Genomic DNA, 22,004 nt, shown 5'->3' with positions numbered 1-22,004 from the left:
TCCAACAACAGTAACAGCTAGCTGTATTACTTGGTGGTGTAGTACAACAGTAACAGCTAACTGTATTGCTTGGTGGTGTAGTACAACAACAGTAACAGCTAACTGTATTGCTTGGTGATGTAGTACAACAACAGTAACAGCTAACTGTATTACTTGGTGGTGTAGTACAACATTAACAGCTAACTGTATTACTTGGTGGTGTAGTACAACAGTAACAGCTAACTGTATTGCTTGGTGGTGTAGTACAACAACAGTAACAGCTAACTGTATTGCTTGGTGGTGTAGTACATCAGTAACAGCTAACTGTATTTCTTGGTGGTGTAGTACAACAACAGTAACAGCTAACTGTATTGCTTGGTGGTGTAGTACAACACCAGCTATTGTTATGCTATTGTTATTGTTATATACTTTGAATTTGCTTCAACAAACACAGTACCAACCAGTACCACAGTACCAACCAGTACCACAGTACCTTGTGGAGAACAAAGAATGTTGAGGAACACGTTATACAGTGATTAAAATAATAGGGCAAATCGGTTTTTATCTCAGTGCAGATGTTCAAATCAGACATGAGACTTTCTTTCTGTTGGGTCATCAGGTTAATACTTTATTTGTTTGATTGTAGCGAAGAGGAGAGAGGAGAACAAGAGGAACAAGTTAAAGAAACAAGGAAGTAAACAAACAAGAGACTTTGGGAAAGCTGTGGCTACAAGCCTTTGTATCAAATCCAGAGACAACGTTATCAGGCAACAGTAAAACATTTGATATATTTGAAGAAGAAAGAAAACGGTAACGTATTTGAGGACTCTAAAAACTATGGCACAGTATTTACCTAAACATACACAATACCAAACTGTTTAGCCACACCCCTAGAACTATGACCAGCTTCATAGCACTCTAAACCACATGGTTTTTCTTCAAGTTATTTGCCATTTTGATCAATTCAGCCATATACCATTTACATTTCTTATGCCATAAAAAGGCACCTTGTCTGAAATCTGGAAGATCCTCACCATTTCAATACAGCTACGTTTCAATATATCAAAGCGGAGGCACAATTCATTTGAACTTACTAAACATACTGTAAATGTGTATTTCATCACCAGAATTCACTCTTTATGTCTATTTGCAGGCGTTTGGTCAATGATTGATTGCCATGATGGCAAAACTATGGCATAAGAAATGTTTTTTTACAAAACACAAATATGTCCATATAGTGAAATGGCCTTCGATAGGTATAGTATGGAGAGAGTCTTTACAGCTGGGTAGGGAGGTGGGGCTCTGGAACAAAACCACTGAAAAAGGCAACATAAAAAATACAGGAGGTCCCAATACCCCGAGGGATATGCTGCATAGAAGCAGATTTGTTTTGGTTTTCCTTTTTCACAGACACACACATACACACACACACACACAGAGAAATGCGCACACACACACACACACACACACGAGACGCACAAAAGGCTTGTAACCACACCCAAGTGGAGGCCGCAAGCCCCTGCGGTTGGTCACGCTGTGTTTTCGTCCTCCTGCCCGAAACGAACAGCACAGCGGTGGCATCATACACACATACCCATTACACACTTCAAAGAGGTGGTGTAAAGTGTGTGTTTGTTTGGGGAGGAAGGGGGATAATTGGACAGCTCCCATACTGATTCTGAGAAATAAACGTGGCAGCTGCTCTTTTTGAGGGGGTTATACTCCGGAACAAATACAACCGAGACAAAACCGAGATTGAGAGCTGAGATAATGGGGAAAAGGACAGGATGTGGAAGGAAAAAGAAACAAAGTTATGGGGAAGAGAAAGTGAGTGATTTTGGATACCTAGGAGGATATAAACTGTTAGGAAGCGAGTGTTGCTCATGCTTTAGTGGATACAGAACCCAAGTTTCTTGACGTTCCTAGGACTGTACAGTATATATGCATACCAGACTTCATAACGACTCTTTACACATGTTATTTTTCAAGTCAGAAAAACTGAAATCCATCTACCTTTAATGCATTTTGTACTTCAATAACCTCTTGACTAAAATTACATTCATATTTATAAGTGTACTCAAACCCCCTTTTGCTGAATCCACTTTTGTCTCGCTAGCTAAAGGGGGTAGAAAAAGTTAAACAAATCCAAAAATGTAGTGTAACACATAAATCACACAGAGAAAGACTCAGGACAGGAAAAAGACCCACAGGATTCTGGGAAACTCAGAGCGGCACAGTGGATGCTGCTAAGCCCGGCCCTTCAACACCAGCTCTGTGGGAGACGATTACGTCACCTCTCGCTTCTCTACCCCAGAGCGCAGAAGGAGGGAGGGAGGAGAGGAGCTATTGGAACACAAAAAGCTGTCTGAGACAAGCAGACCTCAGTGTGGCGTGATCTTACTGCGTCTTCCGACTCCATTCGCCTTGTCCTTTTCTATCTCCTTTCAGTGGAGGGGGAGGGGTCTTTTTGATTCGACATCAAGATGTAGGAAGCGCCGTTGAGGGTACTGGCCTAGGTGCGCCCTGGCCTCTGTGTTTCTCTTTTAATCTCTCTCTTAGGATCACAGAAATTGCCCTGCCCTGATTCCATCTCTATGTATTTCCTTGTACACTCCCTCTCTTCAACACGGCCTAGCAAATGGAGTGGGTCTTTGGTGGACACCAGGGGGCATCAGGGGGAGGGAAAAGGCCACAAGAATAAAAAGGTTGACTGATTCTTGTTTTATTATTTTCAATCCTTGGAAAAAATGAGATGAGTACAAGGACAACTGGAAGTGTATGGTCTACACTAGCCTATGATTGTCACCCAGTGGCCAGCTACAGTACATGTGCATAACAGCTACAAGTGTCAAGTCTTCCCTCCCTTTTTCTAGGAATGTTTTCCAGTTGTTATGCACAAGGTAAAAACTAACATGAACCTCGAAGCAGACCTGGACTGAAAGTCATCTGGCCACTCTATGGTCTTAGGTTAGTGACCCGGACTGAAAGTCATCTGGCCACTATGGTCTTAGGTTAGTGACCCGGACTGAAAGTCATCTGGCCACTATGGTCTTAGGTTAGTGACCCGGACTGAAAGTCATCTGGCCACTATGGTCTTAGGTTAGTGACCCGGACTGAAAGTCATCTGGCCACTATGGTCTTAGGTTAGTGACCTGGACTGAAAGTCATCTGGCCACTATGGTTACTGGAGGTAACATAAGCTCACAAGATCGGCAATTGACACAAATACAGATTCTACTCCAGGCAAAAGGTTCGCTAGAGTTGCTGCTTTGTGAACGGGAAATAGAGGAATTCCTTCTAATGCTTCTATGCACTGACCTATAATGCCTAGTCCATCTAGTGTTAGAATGTTGCTAACGCCTCAGAACCCCATGGAACGATCAGCACTCAGATGGCAGCCATACAGCCACTCACACACATCCACGCCAAACAAGCAGAATCCCACCTCAGCGTTCACAAACAGAATTCCTACATACTGTGCATGTTACCTGTTCATATAAAGCTCTCACAGACACTTGGAGCACAAGTTTACTAAAGCAATCACACATATCACACACTCACACAGTGTAATTTAATGCTCCGACTCCCACCATGTCGAATTATGTCCATTTTGGCTGATCCCTTCTGTCCCTAAAACAAGGCCTCCCCTGTATTTATATGCGGTCAACAGAATGGGAAGCGGACCGAAACAAATGATTCGCAAAACACACCCTGTTAGCTGTTGTTATTCTTATATTATAGATATTGTCGTAACAAGTTTGAGAGGACAATTAATCAAGCTCTAGAACTATTACTACTGAAAGACGTGAGAACAGAAACCAGAGGTGAATGGGGCGAGCCAGAGGAAAGGAGAGGGGAATGATGGATCTGTCTTTTTTCTCTCCTCCTCTTACTTCACTCCCCCACTTCCCATCATCCCTCCTCCTGATTCAACGCTTTGGCTCTGATCGCTACTTTACAAAAGAGAGGCAGGGGACTGTGCAAGTGTACGCACTACAAAGGAGCCGATGGCACCCTTCCTTCTCCACTACAGGGACTGGTCGTCCGCTTTGAAATATTCCTCAGATGTCATTTCTATATACACCTTCTACAACTTTCCGTTGCTGTTGTCCCGCTGTTTCTTGCTGCTGCCGCCACTGCTGTTGTAGAGGCTGGGGTTCCCCACTAGGTGGTGTGGCGCCATGCCAGCGTAGGGACCAGCTGCAGCAGCGTAGTTGAAGAGGGCAGGGAGGAAGGGCAACGGCTCCACCTTCTCCCCCCCGGGGGCCATCATGTTCAGAGCCATGGGCAGGGTGGCCAGGTTGTAGGGGTAGGCCAGCAGCTGCGGCCCGTAAAGCAGGTGGTAGGGGTCGGGGTAGAACGGCAGTTTGGCAAGATCCCCGGTAGGCACCATCTTCCCCAGCGGCCCGAAGGCGAGAGGCCCCGTCGGGTAGGACATGAGCAGGTTGTCCTCCTGCTTCTTGCCAGAGCGGTAGCCACCCTGGACGATGAGGGGCAGCGGGTAGTCCTGCATGGGGTATCCCCTGGCAGTGACCTCCCCTCTGTGAGGGTCTCTCGATGGCGTTGGGGAGTGGTCCAGGGGCTCTTCCTCGGACGGTGGGGGGTCCCGGGGGAGCAACAGGGCATGGGCAGAAGGGCGGTCGCTGCCACTGACCGACCCAGGGGGCAACTGAAACCTCTGGAGACCCTGTGTGCCACGCAGGGACTGGGCAACCTGTTGGTTGGCCTGCATCAGCAGGTCCATAGCAGTGGGGAAGTGGCTGGGAAACTTGGAGGGCCGCCTCTGCAAGGGTGGGCTGTTAATAGCAGTTTGAATTGGTGTGTGTATCGGGGACGGTGCGGGACTAATCGGCTCCTCTTTGGGTACCAGGAGGGTCCCCTCCATGTCTCTGGGCTGCTCCTGTAGTGATGCTCCCCTTGACTGCTGAGCCCTCTCCATCTCCCTTTCTCTCTGCCTCTCCCTTCCCAGCTCTCTGTCCATCTCCCTCTCCCTCTGCTTCCTCCTTCCTAGCTCTCTGTCCATCTCCCTCTCCCTCTGCTTCCTCCTTTCTAGCTCTCTGTCCATATCCCTTTCCCTCTGCCTCCCCCTTTCCAACTCTCTCTCCATATCCTGTTCCCTTTCCAGCTCTCTCTTCATCTCCCTCTCCCATTCTCTCTGCCTTTCCCTCTCCACCTCCCTCTCCCTGGCTAGAATCGAGGACATGGTCAGGTCTTGTGCTTGGTTGGGACTGGGGCTCCTGGACAAGGGTGGGACCCTGAGATCTTGGGCCACTGGTGAGTTCTTAAAACCAGCATGATGGAGGAGGCCCATCCCACATCCCTCCCTCTGTCCTTTCCCCACAATATCACCCTCCTGCTTCACACCACAGACCCCTTGGAGGGGCACTGTTGTCATGGCAACGGACAGAGGAGCAGCAGTATGGCTGATTCTCATCTGCAAGGTCGGGGCCATATTTGGAGAAGTGACAGGTGCAGGGCTGGTCCTCCTGTGGTTCTGCCCCTCCAGACTCCTCTTCCTGGGGGTCCGGTAGTCCAGACATTCAGCTCCGCTGCTCATGACCAGCACACCCTGGAGTGCCGAGGAGTAGCAGAGGGAGGGAGATGGTGTCGGCCGGTCGGCTGTGGGGATCTCTGGAGGGGGCTGAATAATCTGAGGACTGGGCTCTCTGTCAGGAATGGGAGTTGTGAGTTCATTAAGTTCTTTGAGTTCAGGGCCGCTGCACAGTGTTGGAGTTTGGTGCTCTGCTTTCACCTCGCTAGGCTGGCTTGCGCACTGCAGCGGCTCTATGGCCTCGCTACTATGCTGTGTCTCTGGGATAGGGTAGCTGATAACGGGGACAGAGTGAACAATGGGAACATGGTCACTCGTGGTGTCTACGTCTTTGCTAACAGTGCTAACTGTTGTCTCTGCTGCTGCTGCTGTTTTTGACTCTGTCTGCGTCTCCTCCTTTTCTCTCTCCGGGGAGCTGCTTAACTCGTGGCGCCTCACGTGGCGGTTTAGCGCTGAGGATGTCTTGCACACCTTATGGCACTGCGGACAGGTGTGTCTCGCCAATGACCTTCTGCTTAGGCAACTTGGACTTCCCTTCCCTAGTATAGCCCTCTCTCTCGCCCTGTCTACCTCTGTTAACTCCGTCTCTGTCTCCATGCCCTCATCTCGTGACTGACACCCCGCTCGGGATGGCACAGACGAGGGGTTGGGGGCTTTGGGGTGCTGGGCTCTCTGGTGGTCCTCTAGTTGGTCCCTGGAAGGGAAGGGGGCCCTACAGAGGAGGCACACAAACTCTAGCAGGTGGCTAAGCTCGTGTTTATCCCGCTTCCTGGAACTGGAGAACCAGCGGCCACACGTATCGCACTCCGACGCACTTCCATCGGACCAGGGCCGGCGTTTTGTGTCCATAAGGGGGACTGAGGTAGACAATGGGGGCTGGGGAGAGACCAGGGGAGGATCAGCGAGCTTAAGGTGGGCTTCCCCGATTTCTTCCTCCCCCTCTTTGTCCTTCTCTTTTGAAGGTATAGAGGAAGTACTGAACGATTCAGGTGCCTCTCCCTCCTCCTGCACCATGTGATCTTTCACCTCCCCCACTTCCTGCTCCACCTCATCCATCTTTCCATCCTCCTTCTCTTGGTCTTCCTTATTCACATGGTCCATGAGTCTCTCTGCCCTCCTCATTAGCCGGAGGGAGCGTTTGTAGTGGAGTTTGCGTTGCCAGTTCTTTGTTTTGTGGGCATGAGGGGCCTTCCTCTTGGGCTTGTATGAGTAGTAGGGCCTCCAGAGGTTGTCCTCATCATCCTCACTCTGCCCCTGCTTGCGCACCTCCTGGCGGAAGTAGTACTCTCTGACCTTGCCCGTGGCTTTTGGGCTTTTCTTCCGGCTGTCCCCCTCTCCATTTTCTCTCACCCCATCTCCTCCTCTCTCCCCCTCAGCTTCGACACTAGAGCTGCGATGGGAGCGGTGTTTGTGGTGGTGGTGGTGGGAGTGGCGAGGTTCCTTGGAGTCATGTGGGGAGGAGTCCATCCTTTTGGCTCTGGAAGGAGGGGGGCTCCTGTCCCTCTTGAGGTCCGTCTCGGAGATGCTGCGTTTGACCATGGCCTCCTCGCCTATCCGCACCGTGATCTGGCACAGCGGCCCGGCCCCTTTGCCCTCTGACCCTGTGGACGACTGTTTGGCTGAGGAGCTGTCACTCTTGCTGTGCCCCTTGCGGGACTTATGATGGGACCGACCTGTTTCTGATCTCCTCTCCCCCTCCTCTGTGGCATCTGAACTATCCACTAATTTAGCTCTCTTCCTATGGCTCTCTGTACTTTCCCTGTGAATTTTAACAGGCTTGGCACTGACCTTGGGGAGTGTCTGGCTGTTGCTAGCTTCAGGGGAGGGACTGCTCAGGGGGCCTTTCCCGGCCCCAGAGGTGACCTGGTTGCTATGGACAATGACGGATGGCGCCGCTGTGCCATGCACTATGACGGAGGGCTTGGAGTGGCCGTACGTGATGACAGAAGACAAACCCAACTCTGGGTTACCGCTGACCTTTGGAGTTTTGACTTTGTTACGAACGGATGCCTTGGAGCTGCTGCCACAGCTATCTACCTGCTCTGACTCTGTCTCTCTGTCAGCTACTCTCCCTAAGGCCATACCTGTTAGGGAGGGGGGCAGTGTGGGGATCTCTCCCTGCTCTAGGCCCACTGAGAGGGGGAAGCCAGCAGGGAACTTGTCAGGGTCAGGCTTCACACCCTTGGGTAGAGAGCAACTGATGAGGCTGTGAAGGTCCAGGGAGCCGGGCAGGCTGCAGTCCAGGGGCTGAGGCAAGGGGACGGCAGGGGGGTCAGACGGGGGCAGCAGCAGGCTGTTGGCCAGGGAGTCACTGTAGGTCTTGTAGGGTCTCTTCTGGGAACGCATAGGAAGCAGGCGGTAGAACTTGAGGGCGTTGACCTTCTGCTTGTAACCGCCGTTGACTGTCTTTTCGCTGGAGATGAGGCCCGGGCTGATGCCGTGGAAAGCCTTCTGGTGGGTCTTCAGGTTGTAGTACGTTGCGAAGGCCTCCCAGCAGAAGATGCACTGGTAGCGTCGCTCGCCCGTGTGCCACACCTCGTGCTTGGTGCGGTACTCGGCCAAGGCGAACACCTTGTCACAGAAGTGGCAGGGATACTTGCGGCGCCACGAGTGCACGTTGGAGTGACGCTTGAGGCTGGACAGGGTCATGTAGGAGCGCTCGCACACCGAGCAGAAGTAGATGACATGGCCGTCCACCACCTTGACGAAGTGGTCCTCGTCCCCCACCAGCTCTGACACGTCGCCTTCATGCCGAACCAGGAGACCTCGCCCTTTTTTCCCTTTCCCAGGCTTCATATCCTCTTCACTTGCCCCCACAATCTGTCCTCCCTCCACCCTAACCTCCCCTTCCTCCAGGGGCTCCTCTTTGGCCAGGATGGGGAGAAGGGGGATGCTAGATGGGAGGGCCGGGTTCAGAGCGTGCGTGCAGGAGGCCTCGTGGGACTGCAGTCTCTTGTTGTGGATGAATGCTTTGCCACAGTGCTGGCAGCTGAGGGCCCGGCCGCCACGGTGCAGCCGCATGTGGGCCGTGAGAGACAAGGCGGAGCTGAAGAGGCGGTGGCACACCCCACATATCAGCTCCGGCTCGGGGCCATCTGGGGGGGTGGAGGAGGAGTGAGGAGGAAGAGTGAAAGACTCAGAGGGGTGAGGAAGAGGAGGAGAAAGGTGGAGGTTGGGTGGACGTAGGTTTGTTCCAACTTGGGGGCTGCCCACCCTCCCTCCTTTTTTCCCTGTTTTCTCCTTTCTGTCTGTGCCCCGCCCCCCCTGGCCCCGATAGGCCACAGTGCTCAGGTTGAACAGGATCTGTGCAGTCTTTGAGGGTGAGGCCGTGCCATTGGTCAGTCTGTGACCCTCCCCTGGGTAACCACCTAAAGGTCCATTGGAAGACCTGGGGGGGAACCTGTGGAACTGGGAGTCCAGACCGGCTTTGAAAAGAGGTGGGGGGGATTTGATGTCCTTTTTGACCAGTGCGGTAAGATCCATAGGAGAGGAAGAGGAGGAAGGGGAAGAGGAGGCGGAGGAAGAGGACGGGGAGCTGTCCCGCTGGGGGGGGTTAAAGGGCCGCCGTTTGTCTGTGGTGGTGGCATCCAGTTTCCATGCTGACACCTCGTTGGACGCCTTGGAGGCCGAGGAGGAGTGTCGGCGGCGGGGGTAGGATGTGGCTGAGGAGGGGCGGTGGTTGTGAACGGTGAGGGCGGCGGGCAGGGCGGCACTGAGGGGGAAGCTGAGGGTGATCTTAGCGTTCTCGGGGCCGTCTGCCTCATCATTCATCAGCCCCTCCATCATGGCCTCCCCTCCTCGGCACTGCCGGCTTTTACCCTTCATCTGCCCTGGTTCCGCCTCCTCTTCTTCCTCAACCAGATTGGTCAAGATGGGCACTCTAAGGCTGAGGCCCGCCTCCGACAGATGCCTGGTCCCCTTGGAGCCCTTGCGGGCAACACGGGAGGAGTAGATGAAGTCAAGCAGGTTGGACAGCACACAGGACTGGAGGTTAGGCAGGTCCAGCTCAGCCCCCTGGATGAGCCTGGAAGAGGGGGTAGACGGCGGGTGGTGGCTGCCTAATACAGGAGTCGTAGGCGGTGGGGAAGACGTCGACAGCAGCAGCTGGCGGAAGTACTGGCAGCAGGCGGCCAACTTGGCGTCGCTGGTGGCGATGAGGTTGACGTCACAGAAGAGGGTGGGCCCGGCGGGCAGGTGCTGCTCGTTCAGGCGTAGCAAGAAGAGGCCTGCGTGGAGGGGGTCCAACACCTCCAGCCAGGACACCATGACCAGCCCCCAAAACCTGCGAAACGACAAGAAGAGATGAGTGTTACAGCTAGAATGGATCCCTGCATGCGAGTTTTGTAAGTCGCTGTGGATAAGCACTACATTTGAATGTATTATACAAGAAAGAAAATACCCATTCCTATCCAAAAAAGATTCCTTCATGATGCTAAGGAAACGATGCTAAGGAAACGATGCTAAGGAAACGATGCTAAGGAAATTATGCTAAGGAAATTATGCTAAGGAAATTATGCTAAGGAAATTATGCTAAGGAAATGCTTAAAGTTGCTTAAGAGCGCAACAAACGTCAGCTGATATTAAAATCCAAAAAGGAATGGCGAGAGCAGGGAAAGAGAGAAGAAGAAGGAATATGTGGTAATGCTGGTTTAGATTTCAGCACACAGAGACTGGAAAGAAGTTCCAGGGATCCATCTTGGCTGTGTCACAACATTCACGTCACCTAATTGGAAGGCGTTCAGATTTAATCAAGATTTAATCAAGATTCCCTTGGAATAGAGTGTCGACTTGCATCCCATAGCCCTGTGGACTTAAAACAAATAGGTCCCGTTTAACAGACACGGTGGGGGGAAAAGGGGGGTGATTCTCATCACAGCCTGCTGGCCCATTCCTGGTAGTGGTCAGAAACTGCCGGCCATGACTCTAACCATTATTTGTGAAGGCAGAGGGAGAGAGAGAGGGAGGGAAGGAAAGTGGAAGCCAGGGAGAGAGGCAGGGAGGATAGTGGAGGAGGGGTGTTTTTCCGCCCGCTGCATCCGGTTCTGTCGCAGTTAAGCTCGAGAGGACGAGCAAAGATCGACGGGGCGCTTCCCATTTCCATTCTAATTCTAGCAGCGATTGCGGCAGATCCACTTGCCTGCTATCTATTCATACACGCCAGCTCACAGATTTGCCTGCAATAGGCAATTTTATTGTAATTACTTATTTAGCACAGGCCGTTCTGTGGGGTCTGCAGATTGGGGAGATGGATGTTGAGGCCTTAATGATGCGACAAAAATAAAAATCCACAGTCATGCTTTTCTGCTTGTGTTTTCAAGCAGCAAGGCAGAAAGGCCTCTGTAAAATTCCACAGGCAGCCCTGAACAGGCAGAAACTAGGTCAGCACTGTTATTGCAGAGGGAAGAGGGAGAGAGAGAGAGGGAGAGAAAGGAAGAGAGAGGGCCAGGCTGGAAACAGGAACACACATACACACAGCACAGGCCGACGGAAAGGCAGATAGCGCACAGACAGACAGACACAAACACATCCCCATTGGCAGAAATGCACGCAGTCATATATACAATAAAGGCACCGGCAAGCACCCACAGCCACAAAAACAAACTACTGATGCCATGGGTGTAAAACTATACGTAAAACAATGGCGAGAAGCAGGGGCGCAATCCGCAACAGACAGAGAGTCTGTACAGGTGGAATGAACTGAATTACAGAACAGAATAAGAGGAGCTTTGAAGAAAGAGGATATAAAGGCGGAAAGGGACACGCCACCCATACACTGAAATGATACACAACGAAATACACAGTAAAGTCGCACAACTACGCTGCTAATCCCACTTGCTCAGTATTTACCTGGATATACAGGCAAACACAGTGACTATTTTGGCAACCTACCTCTATAGCCCTATTCGCACAGGACTAGTATTACTATACAATGTCGGTTGTGTAATGGTTACTCCAGCACAAAACGGACGGAATTAGTTTTCCCAGACTGCCCCTGTATTTCTTTTTTTTTTTCTTCATTCAAAATGGACCGTTAAGACAGAAGCCTGGAGGCTCTTCTTGTCGTAAAGATATTTCAAATGTCTAGGGATGACCTAATGTTGACCTAATGACCTTCAGGTCAAAGACAGTCAGAATAACAATCCATATCAATGACAACCATGAACTAACCTACGCAGACATTTAAACGACCTGACAGATTTGGCAATTTATCAACTCATTGGCACAATATCGTCCACTTCATCTTTTAAAAAAAAAGAGAAGTACGGCACCAGGAAAGTTGATATGTGACAAACCAGTTCCTTCATCTGTAGGCTACGGGCATAGCACTTTGGTCCCGTGTTCTTCCCCAACCTGGGTGCAGCACCTGCTTAACGGGGATGACGATTCACACGGGACTATCAGAGGACCTGGGAGTTCAGCCAAAACACGGGGATGACGATTCACACGGGACTATCAGAGGACCTGGGAGTTCAGCCAAAACACGGGGATGACGATTCACACGGGACTATCAGAGGACCTGGGAGTTCAGCCAAAACACGGGGATGACGATTCACACGGGACTATCAGAGGACCTGGGAGTTCAGCCAAAACACGGGGATGACGATTCACACGGGACTATCAGAGGACCTGGGAGTTCAGCCAAAACACGGGGATGACGATTCACACGGGACTATCAGAGGACCTGGGTGCAGCACCTGCTTAACGGGGATGACGATTCACACGGGACTATCAGAGGACCTGGGTGCAGCACCTGCTTAACGGGGATGACGATTCACACGGGACTATCAGAGGACCTGGGTGCAGCACCTGCTTAACGGGGATGACGATTCACACGGGACTATCAGAGGACCTGGGAGTTCAGCCAAAACACGGGGATGACGATTCACACGGGACTATCAGAGGACCTGGGAGTTCAGCCAAAACACGGGGATGACGATTCACACGGGACTATCAGAGGACCTGGGTGCAGCACCTGCTTAACGGGGATGACGATTCACACGGGACTATCAGAGGACCTGGGAGTTCAGCCAAAACACGGGGATGACGATTCACACGGGACTATCAGAGGACCTGGGTGCAGCACCTGCTTAACGGGGATGACGATTCACACGGGACTATCAGAGGACCTGGGAGTTCAGCCAAAACACGGGGATGACGATTCACACGGGACTATCAGAGGACCTGGGAGTTCAGCCAAAACACGGGGATGACGATTCACACGGGACTATCAGAGGACCTGGGAGTTCAGCCAAAACACGGGGATGACGATTCACACGGGACTATCAGAGGACCTGGGAGTTCAGCCAAAACACGGGGATGACGATTCACACGGGACTATCAGAGGACCTGGGAGTTCAGCCAAAACACGGGGATGACGATTCACACGGGACTATCAGAGGACCTGGGTGCAGCACCTGCTTAACGGGGATGACGATTCACACGGGACTATCAGAGGACCTGGGTGCAGCACCTGCTTAACGGGGATGACGATTCACACGGGACTATCAGAGGACCTGGGTGCAGCACCTGCTTAACGGGGATGACGATTCACACGGGACTATCAGAGGACCTGGGAGTTCAGCCAAAACACGGGGATGACGATTCACACGGGACTATCAGAGGACCTGGGAGTTCAGCCAAAACACGGGGATGACGATTCACACGGGACTATCAGAGGACCTGGGTGCAGCACCTGCTTAACGGGGATGACGATTCACACGGGACTATCAGAGGACCTGGGAGTTCAGCCAAAACACGGGGATGACGATTCACACGGGACTATCAGAGGACCTGGGTGCAGCACCTGCTTAACGGGGATGACGATTCACACGGGACTATCAGAGGACCTGGGAGTTCAGCCAAAACACGGGGATGACGATTCACACGGGACTATCAGAGGACCTGGGTGCAGCACCTGCTTAACGGGGATGACGATTCACACGGGACTATCAGAGGACCTGGGAGTTCAGCCAAAACACGGGGATGACGATTCACACGGGACTATCAGAGGACCTGGGTGCAGCACCTGCTTAACGGGGATGACGATTCACACGGGACTATCAGAGGACCTGGGAGTTCAGCCAAAACACGGGGATGACGATTCACACGGGACTATCAGAGGACCTGGGAGTTCAGCCAAAACACGGGGATGACGATTCACACGGGACTATCAGAGGACCTGGGAGTTCAGCCAAAACACGGGGATGACGATTCACACGGGACTATCAGAGGACCTGGGAGTTCAGCCAAAACACGGGGATGACGATTCACACGGGACTATCAGAGGACCTGAGAGTTCAGCCAAAAAACAGGGATTTTTCAGGGCTGGAATAATAACTACATGCCAAGTAATGACTGACATGGCAGATTCAGACGGGACTAAAATGACAAATGTGGTGGGTTGTGCTCATGCCCAGTAAACCATATCCTGTCCTTACACGGCTTAACTTCCTTCATACTGGACATAGAGACATAAAAGTTCATCTGACTCTGGGGAAGTAGATAAAAGGCCTCATTGCCAAAATCCTGAAGTCTCCCTTTAAAGTAGATGTGTCTTCTTGAGAAATATGTGGATATGTTTACTGTGCAGTCTGCTCTGACAACACACTGTCACTTGGTATTAGTCCCGTGTGGCTCAGTTGGTAGCGCATTGAGCTTGCAAAACCAGAGCTGTGGGTTCGATTCCCATGAGGGACCAGTACGAAAAATGTCTGCATTCACTACAGCAAGTTGCTCCGGATAAGAGTGTCTGCTAAATGACAAACAAATGTCATTTAGACGCCAGCTACTCGTAGGCGGACACACCGTGAGACGGCGTGAGGGCAAAAAAATGTCACGATTTCATCTGGTGTTTACGCCGCAAATGGGAAAATGCGTCTGCCGCCCTCTCTCTCTTCATCTCGCTGTGACGCACACAACTGCCTCTCCACAAACAGGCCCTGAACGACGGTCTGGCCAAGCGTGACGGGGAGCTTTACACACACACACACACACACACACAACACAATCACGTACCACACACAGTCACGCGCATGCATACACCCCCTCCCCCCTCACACGCAAGCAAGCATCTGACCCTCAGTGTGCCAAGGACCCAGCCTCGCCCCCCACAAATACAGTGCCCTTCTGAAGCACAGTGTTCCGCACAAACAAACATGTCCGCTGAAGGATTGTACATCTATTTTCACCCACGGTGCTGAAAAGAGAAAAAAAACACACAAAAAAACAGAACAGCAAGTGCAAGTACGGCTTGTGTGGCACAAATGACTGACTAAGCTATGTAGATGAACACAAGGCAGAATCACAACGTCAGCAAGAGGAAAAACATCAACGCTATACTCGGGTCACAGTGACCATGCCACTATTAAAAGTACCTAGAGTCCTAATCAGTTAGTATGCAATGGCTCTGATCCCATCTCCATTATATGTACAGCCCAGCCATAGACTAGTTACTGCAAGAGACTGGTGGGTGGGTTTCAGCCAGCACACGGGGGGAAATGTGGGGGGCCGGATTGGAGTGTGTGGGGGGGGGGGGTTTACTCGTTCCGCACTGTGAGCGAGTGGAGTGGGATTGTGGAAATAGGAAGGTGTCGGTTGGGTTCTCCCCAGTGTGGAACGGCCAGCAAGGGGGGCACCAGTTGGGTCGTGAAAAGGGGGCTGTCGTTGGAGACAGAGAGAGGGAGAGACACTGAACTCTCCATAACCCCCCGGCCCAGAAAACATGGAGGAGCCAGCCAGATGGGCAGAGGGAGGAGGAGGAGAAGAGAAGGGGAGGAAGGGATGATGGTATGGGTCGGGGAGTGGTGGGTGGAGAGAGGAGGGTGGAGAGAGGAGGGTTGGAAGGGTAGATAGTGTAACTTCAAACACATCTCTTCCTGGTCCAGATTTCATGGTTTCCTTGTCTTTCAGATCCTGCTCAGCGTGTCAACATGGCCCCCCCCCCCCCCTCAGTGTAATCTGTGGTATCGCTACAATTTGGCATGCCACTCCACGCACCAGCGAGCCTGCTCCATGTTAAAACGCCACACTCCATGGTCCGTTAGCTCTCAACCCGGCACATAATTATCATCATTCTGACCCCTGTAATAAAGAATGGAAACAACACCCACTGACCTTTTTGGGGTAATTTTCCCCAAAACCATTTTAAATTTCGCACACAGTCCCTCTGAAGACACAGTGCAGGTCAGTTAGGTTTGTGCAGCGTAAAACAATACAACTTTATTGTCCACAGTTACAGCGAACAACGGAAATGTGTCTTCTGCTCTCGTCATTTCTCAACCGTACGACTAGAGCGCATCACCCAGCAAAGGGACAAATCCTGACTTTATAGATGCATACATAACTCAAACCTCTGGTCAAATCATACTTCTGCGGAAGTCATTCATTTCAACGAGAGATTTATGCTTAACATTGCACGCTGAAATCTCCATTTCCGAACTGGACAACTGGAATGGTTTAAGTGGAAATTGTACGCAAAACCAACATTGCCAGGGTATTCAAGTCTTCCATTGGATGCCATTGACATAATCTAGCCAGTATACAAACAACAAGTCAAACAGAAAACTGTTGGCTGGAAATTCATCAACTGCCACTGGCGCTAAGCAACGAGGCTCCCTATAACTCCTGACCTCTGACCCCTAAAGCCCTGTGGCATTGTAGGTCATATTTCCCATACAGTGAAGGCAGAGGCTTGGTGGCCATGGTGACCAGGAATGTGGAAATATTTGGCAGAGGGACTGTTGTTTTGGAAAAAGAAAGCAGGGTTGGTTAGGGAAACAACAATGGGTCTGTGACGTTAAAATGCCCTCCAAGGCTTAGCAAGAACCTCCTTCCGCTTCCAAAATAACAACCTGGCACTAGAAGGATATTTTGATGACACACCAAAGAACAGACAGGAGAGGCGAGAATAATTTAACCTCGGCACTAGATTCGCTATCAGGGACGTGTATGTGCAAGTTTTTCACCAACTCCTTGTGTCATTTTGGGAGTTAAGTCGGCTGACCAGTCACAGTGAGAAAAGGTTTCTCACACAGAGCCCATGTCATGCTCACGTCTACCGCCTTGCTCTGATACACATTAGCTAGACCCCCCAATCTGGAGTGTTTCATGCAGATGCGAAAGACGCAGAGATTTTTTAAGTTTCATCACAATCTCTGAACGAGTCATCGCTCCTGAAAAAGAACTGCGTGGTACGCCAGCGAGACCGAGGAGGAGGAGGGAGACAAGGCCTCTTATTGGCCCCACACACACAGTACACACACACAGTACACACACACACACACACAGACACACACACACACCAACCCTTACACACACTTAAAACAAATATTACATTTCTCCTGACATACAAAACAACCAGGCAATGGCGTGACTGAGAGAAACAAGCAGACGAAAAAGAGAGAGAAACATATCAGCCTCCCTTTCACTGCTAGGCAAGCACACAACAAGACAACGTACCTCGGAAAACCTCCTGCTGCATCTCTGCTGCGATGTGTTCTCCCTCCTCTCTCTCTTGCTCGCTCTATCCGCTCTCTCCCTCGGTCTGTGTGAGCGTGCGTCTGCGTGAGTGTGTGTGTGTGAGAGAGTGCAGGCAAGGAGAGACGGCGCACACACAGGCAGCAGTGTGTAAAGACAGAGGGCAGGAGCGACTCTCACACTCTGTCTCTCTCGGTCTCTCTCTCGCTCGCTCTCTCTCTCTCGCTCGCTCCCCCTCGCTCTCTCTCTCCCCCTCACTCTCTCTCTCTCTTGCTCCACTCTTTTTCACTTGCTCCACTCTCTCTCACTTGCTCCACTCTCTCTCACTTGCTCCACTCTCTCTCACCTGATCCACTCTCTCTCACTTGCTCCACTCTCTTTCTCTCACTTCAGTTGTGCACATGATTGTCAGTATTTTTGTCTTTTTTTCCAGCAAGTGAATTCCCCCCCACACCCCGAATCCAATCCTCTTTTTATTTGGAAGTGTTGTTCTCCAACCACACACACAGACACACTACTTTATATACACAAAGCCCGGCAAGATAGGGAGGGCGAGAGAGAGAGAGAGAGAGGGAGAGAGAGAAAGGCAGAGGACGCCATTTAAGCAGTTTGTTACGAGCACTGCCAGTCCCCAAAATGGCTGAAAACAAACAGGAGCAATGCCAACAACAAAAAAATCCTGGGCACTAGGAGAGAGAGAGAGAGAGAAAGAAAGAAAGGGGGAGGGGGGAGAAAGAGAGAGACTACAGACAATAGTTGGATGGCCGATGGAAGTGAAGTTGCCGGAAAGAGGGAAGCAGAGATCAAAGAGAGTTCGAGAGAGTGAGGGGGTGGGGGAGAGAGAGAGAGGGAGAGAGAGGGGGGGGGGGGGGGGGAGAGGGAGAGAGAACGGCAGGGACACACTGTCTTTGTTTTTATTGCCTCTGTTTAAAGGGTTGAAGTTTATGGGGAGCGAGCGATGGAGAAGAAGTCAGGTGTGTGTTTGGGGTTCACTGCATGATTGAGTGACTCTAAATCCAACACCACCCTGCTCTGCTGTATGATCGATTGTTTGACTGACAGTCAAAAGACATCTGCGTGGCCTTGCTGTGTTACTTTATGTCAAAATGATAACATCTTCCCTTGCCGTTGTCAGAATGTCTTTGAAACAAATTGAAGAAAACAAAGCGGGGAGGAACTACCTCAACTTGTCCAACAACAAACGTTTTGCTACGGTGTGCATTAGTGAATACACCCTTGGTTTGGGAAGCATTCAAAAACGGTGTGAATCTTATGTTGGGGGGGGGAGAAAGAGGGGTAGTGAGGGAGAGAGAGAGCTATATTGCATGCTCCAATTTTTGGGAAAGTATGATTATTTTATACTAATATAATTGCTCAGAGAATGAGATTTTCTTTAACAAGTAATTTTTGTTAAATTATTGGCAACCCTGCTTTCAGTACTCCAGGACCTTACCCTTGCGAGGATAATGGCACAGCCTTTTTCTAAAATTAAAACCACAGGTTTTCAATGGGGTTCAAGTCTGGAGGCTGATGGTGGTAAATTAACCATTTCTTTGTGGATTATGGGTTATTGTCTTGCTGGAAGATTCACTTGTGGCCAAGTTTCAGCCTCCTGGCAGAGGCAACCAGGTTTTTGGCTAAAATATCCTGGTACTTGGTAAACTTCATGATGCCATTGACCTTAAAGAGATTCTCCGGTTCTTTTGTATACTTTTTAGCCAGTAGTTCTGAAGGTAAAGCTCACGAGCCAAAAATAGCCTCCGAAAATTGTGCATTAGGTCACATACAGTGATCTCCAAAAGTATTGTGACTGTGACCATTTTTGTTATTGTTTTGTCTCTGTACTCCAGCACTTGGAATTTGAAATGATACAATGACTACGAGGTTAAAGTGCAGACTGTCAGCTTTACTTTGAGGACATTTTAAATCGACATTGGGTGAACTGTTTGGAAATTACAGCAGTTTGTGTACATAGTCCCCCCATTTTAGGGGGGGGAGGACAAATTCACTTGTGTATTAAAGTTGTCAAACGTTTAGTATTTGGTCCCATATTCCTAGTACACATTGATTACATCACGCTTGTGACGCTACAAACTTGTTGGATGCATTTGCTGTTTGTTTTGGTTTAGTTGTTCAGATGATTTTGTGCCCAAAAGAAATGAATGGTAAATTATGTATTGTGTAATTTTAGAGTCACTTACTGTAAATAATGTTTCTAAAAACTTCGACATTGATGTGGATGCTACCATGATTACGGATAGTCCTGAATGAACTGTGAATAATGAGGAGTGAGAAAGTTAGACACACAAATATCATACCCCCAAGACACGCTAACCTCTCACCATTACAATAACGGGGAGCTTAATTTTTTTTTGGAGGGGTATGATATTTGTGCGTCTGTAACTTTCTCAATCACCATTATTCATGCCTTTCTGAATTATTAACAGACTTCATGTCTGTGACAGAGACACGCCTATGTAGTGAATTGTGCCACGGCCTATCAAATTTGTCACTGTCTGAAGAGTCACAGTGACAGTTCAAAGAGGCAAGCGTTATTTTAAAGGCTGTATACATTATATAGGTGTGTCGGGGGTTACTGGAGGGTTTATTAACTGCATCCGGGTCGCGTGTGCAATCCGGCAGTGTCCATGTTTATTTTTTTTATGGCAACTTTGTGTGCAGTACACGTTAGACTAAAGGCTTCCACGGACAACATGTTCGGATAATGTGCTGTTTTACGTTTTGCTAATCTGATACTGTGAATGTTGTGTATTTTGTGGAATTGCATTAGTGGTGACACTGGTTTACTCATCTAATATGTATATACTGTATTCTACACTATCTATTGCATCTTGTCTATGCCGCTCTGTCACTGCTCATCCATATATTTATATATTCTTATTCCATTCCTTTACATAGATTTGTGTGTATTAGGTAGTTGTTGTGGAATTGTTAGATATTACTTGTTAGATAATGCTGCACTGTCGGAACTAGAAGCACAAGCATTTTGCTACGCTCACAATAACATCTGCTACCCATGTGTAAGTGACCAATACAATTTGATTTGGGGGGAAATGTAATTTCCCGGGTCTTGTCATTTTATTTTTTCAGGAAATGTGAAGAGTGTTCCCGGGACAGTCCCGAGATCCCAAATACCCATGTGATTCCCTAATGCACATACACTATATGTACAAAGGTAAGTGGGCACGCCTTCAAATGAGTGGATTTGGATATTTCAGCCACACCCGTTGCTGACAGGTGCATAAAAATCAAGCACACGCCCATGCAATCTCCATAGACAAACATTGGAAGTAGAATGACCTTACTGAAAAGCTCAGTGACTTTCAATGTGGCATCGTCATAGGACGGCATGCCAACTTTCCAACAATTCAGCTTCTCAAATTTCTGCCCTGCTAGAGCTGCCCCGGTTAACTTTAAGTGCTGTTACTGTAAAGTGGACACGTCAAGAAGCATCGCTGACTTAACTGTGAAGTGGTAGGCCACAAAGCTCACAGAATGGAATTCCCAAGTGCTGAAACGCATAGAGCGTAAAAATCTTCTGTTCTCGGGTTGCAACACTCACTTCTGAGCTCCAAACTACCTCTGGAAGCAACATTAGTACAATAACTGTTCGTCAGGAGCTTAATGAAATGGGTTTCCATGGCCGAGCAGCAGCACACAAGCCTAAGATCACCAAGCAAAATGCCAAGTCGGCTGGAGCAGTGTAAAGCTTGCCGTCACTGGACTCTGGAGCAGTGGAAACACGTTCTCTGGAGTGATGAATCACGCTTCAACATCTAGCAGGCCGACAGATGAATCTGGGTTTGGCAGATGCCAGGAGAACGCTTCTTGTCCGAATGCATAGTGCCAACTGTAAAGTTAGGAGGAGGAATAATGGTCTGAGGCTGTTTTTCATGGTTCGTGCTAGGCCCCTTAGCTCCAGTGACGATTAATCTTAATGCTTCAGCATTACAAAGACATTCTAGACAACAGTTTGGGGAAGGCCATTTCCTGTTTCAGCATGACAATGCCCCTGTGCACAAAACGAGGTCAATACAGAAATGGTTTGTCGAGATCGGCTTGGAAGAACTTGACTGGCATGCACAGAGACCTGACCTCAACCCCATCGAACACCTTTGGGATGAATTGGAACGCCGACTGCGAGCCAGGTCTAATCGCCCAACATCAGGGCCCGACCTCACTAATGCTCTTGTGGCTGAATGGAAGCAAGTTCTCGCTGCATTGTTACAACATCTCGTGGAAAACCTTCCCAGAGGAGTGGAGGCTGTTATAGCAGCAAAGGGGGGGGGGCAACTATATTAATGCCCATGATTTTGGAATGAGATGTACGACTTGCAGGTGTCCACATACTTTTGGTAATGTAGTGTATGTGTACATCAATGCTCTCTCTCTTGCACTGCTGTGTGTCACTCAAATGGCAAGTAAAATAAAGGTTAAATAAATTACAAATTAAAAAGAGGCCGAAGCTCATTGGCTAGGACTCGAATAGATAGGGGGCTGGCCCATGTGGGGGAAATTTAGGAGAAATGGCGCAACACGTCTTCCAGGAAAACAGTCGCTTTCAAACTAAGGATTTTGTTGCTAATTGAGGTAAAACAGTAATTCTGCTCATAGATTTTGCATGTATGAACGACACATTGATACATCCAGCCTAAAGCTGGAGGTTTGAAAAATACTTAGTAGTCGCCAAAGTTCAGGAGCATGTCTTCAACAAGGGTCCCAGGACTAGTGGAAGCAAAACAGCCCCATAACATCAAAGGTGCACCACCATGTTTTACCGTTGGTATGAGGTATTTTTCTGCATATGCTTCTGTTTTTTTCCGACACCACTGGTGTGCGTGGCTAAAGAGCTCTACTTTCACGTAATCTGACCATAGCACAGTCTGAGAGGTATACTACGAAGCAAGCTACATCTACTCAGGGTTTTCTAAAGCTAGACAGCTTCAGTTTGCTTCACATTCCAGCTCAGGCTTCATCC

The 22,004-nt window shown here is 49.6% G+C and overlaps 1 protein-coding gene across 1 annotated transcript; it reads right to left on the bottom strand.

Moving 5' to 3' along the window:
• Nucleotides 1–1,874: 1,874 nt before the first annotated feature.
• On the bottom strand, nt 1,875–17,253 carry LOC110500686 (zinc finger and BTB domain-containing protein 38). The gene is made up of 2 exons (XM_021578185.2): nt 16,988–17,253; nt 1,875–9,812 (listed from the first exon to the last, which is right to left on the bottom strand). Exon 2 carries the CDS (start codon nt 9,794–9,796, stop codon nt 4,067–4,069), a length of 5,730 nt encoding a protein of 1,909 aa, XP_021433860.2. The 5' UTR covers nt 9,797–9,812; nt 16,988–17,253; the 3' UTR covers nt 1,875–4,066.
• Between the last annotated feature and the right edge of the window lie 4,751 nt (nt 17,254–22,004).

The sequence above is a fragment of the Oncorhynchus mykiss genome, chromosome 21, assembly GCF_013265735.2.
Source record: "Oncorhynchus mykiss isolate Arlee chromosome 21, USDA_OmykA_1.1, whole genome shotgun sequence".
NCBI lineage: Eukaryota > Metazoa > Chordata > Actinopteri > Salmoniformes > Salmonidae > Oncorhynchus > Oncorhynchus mykiss.
Note: the sequence above shows the minus strand (reverse complement) of the source record. Positions and strands in the feature narration are given on the sequence as shown.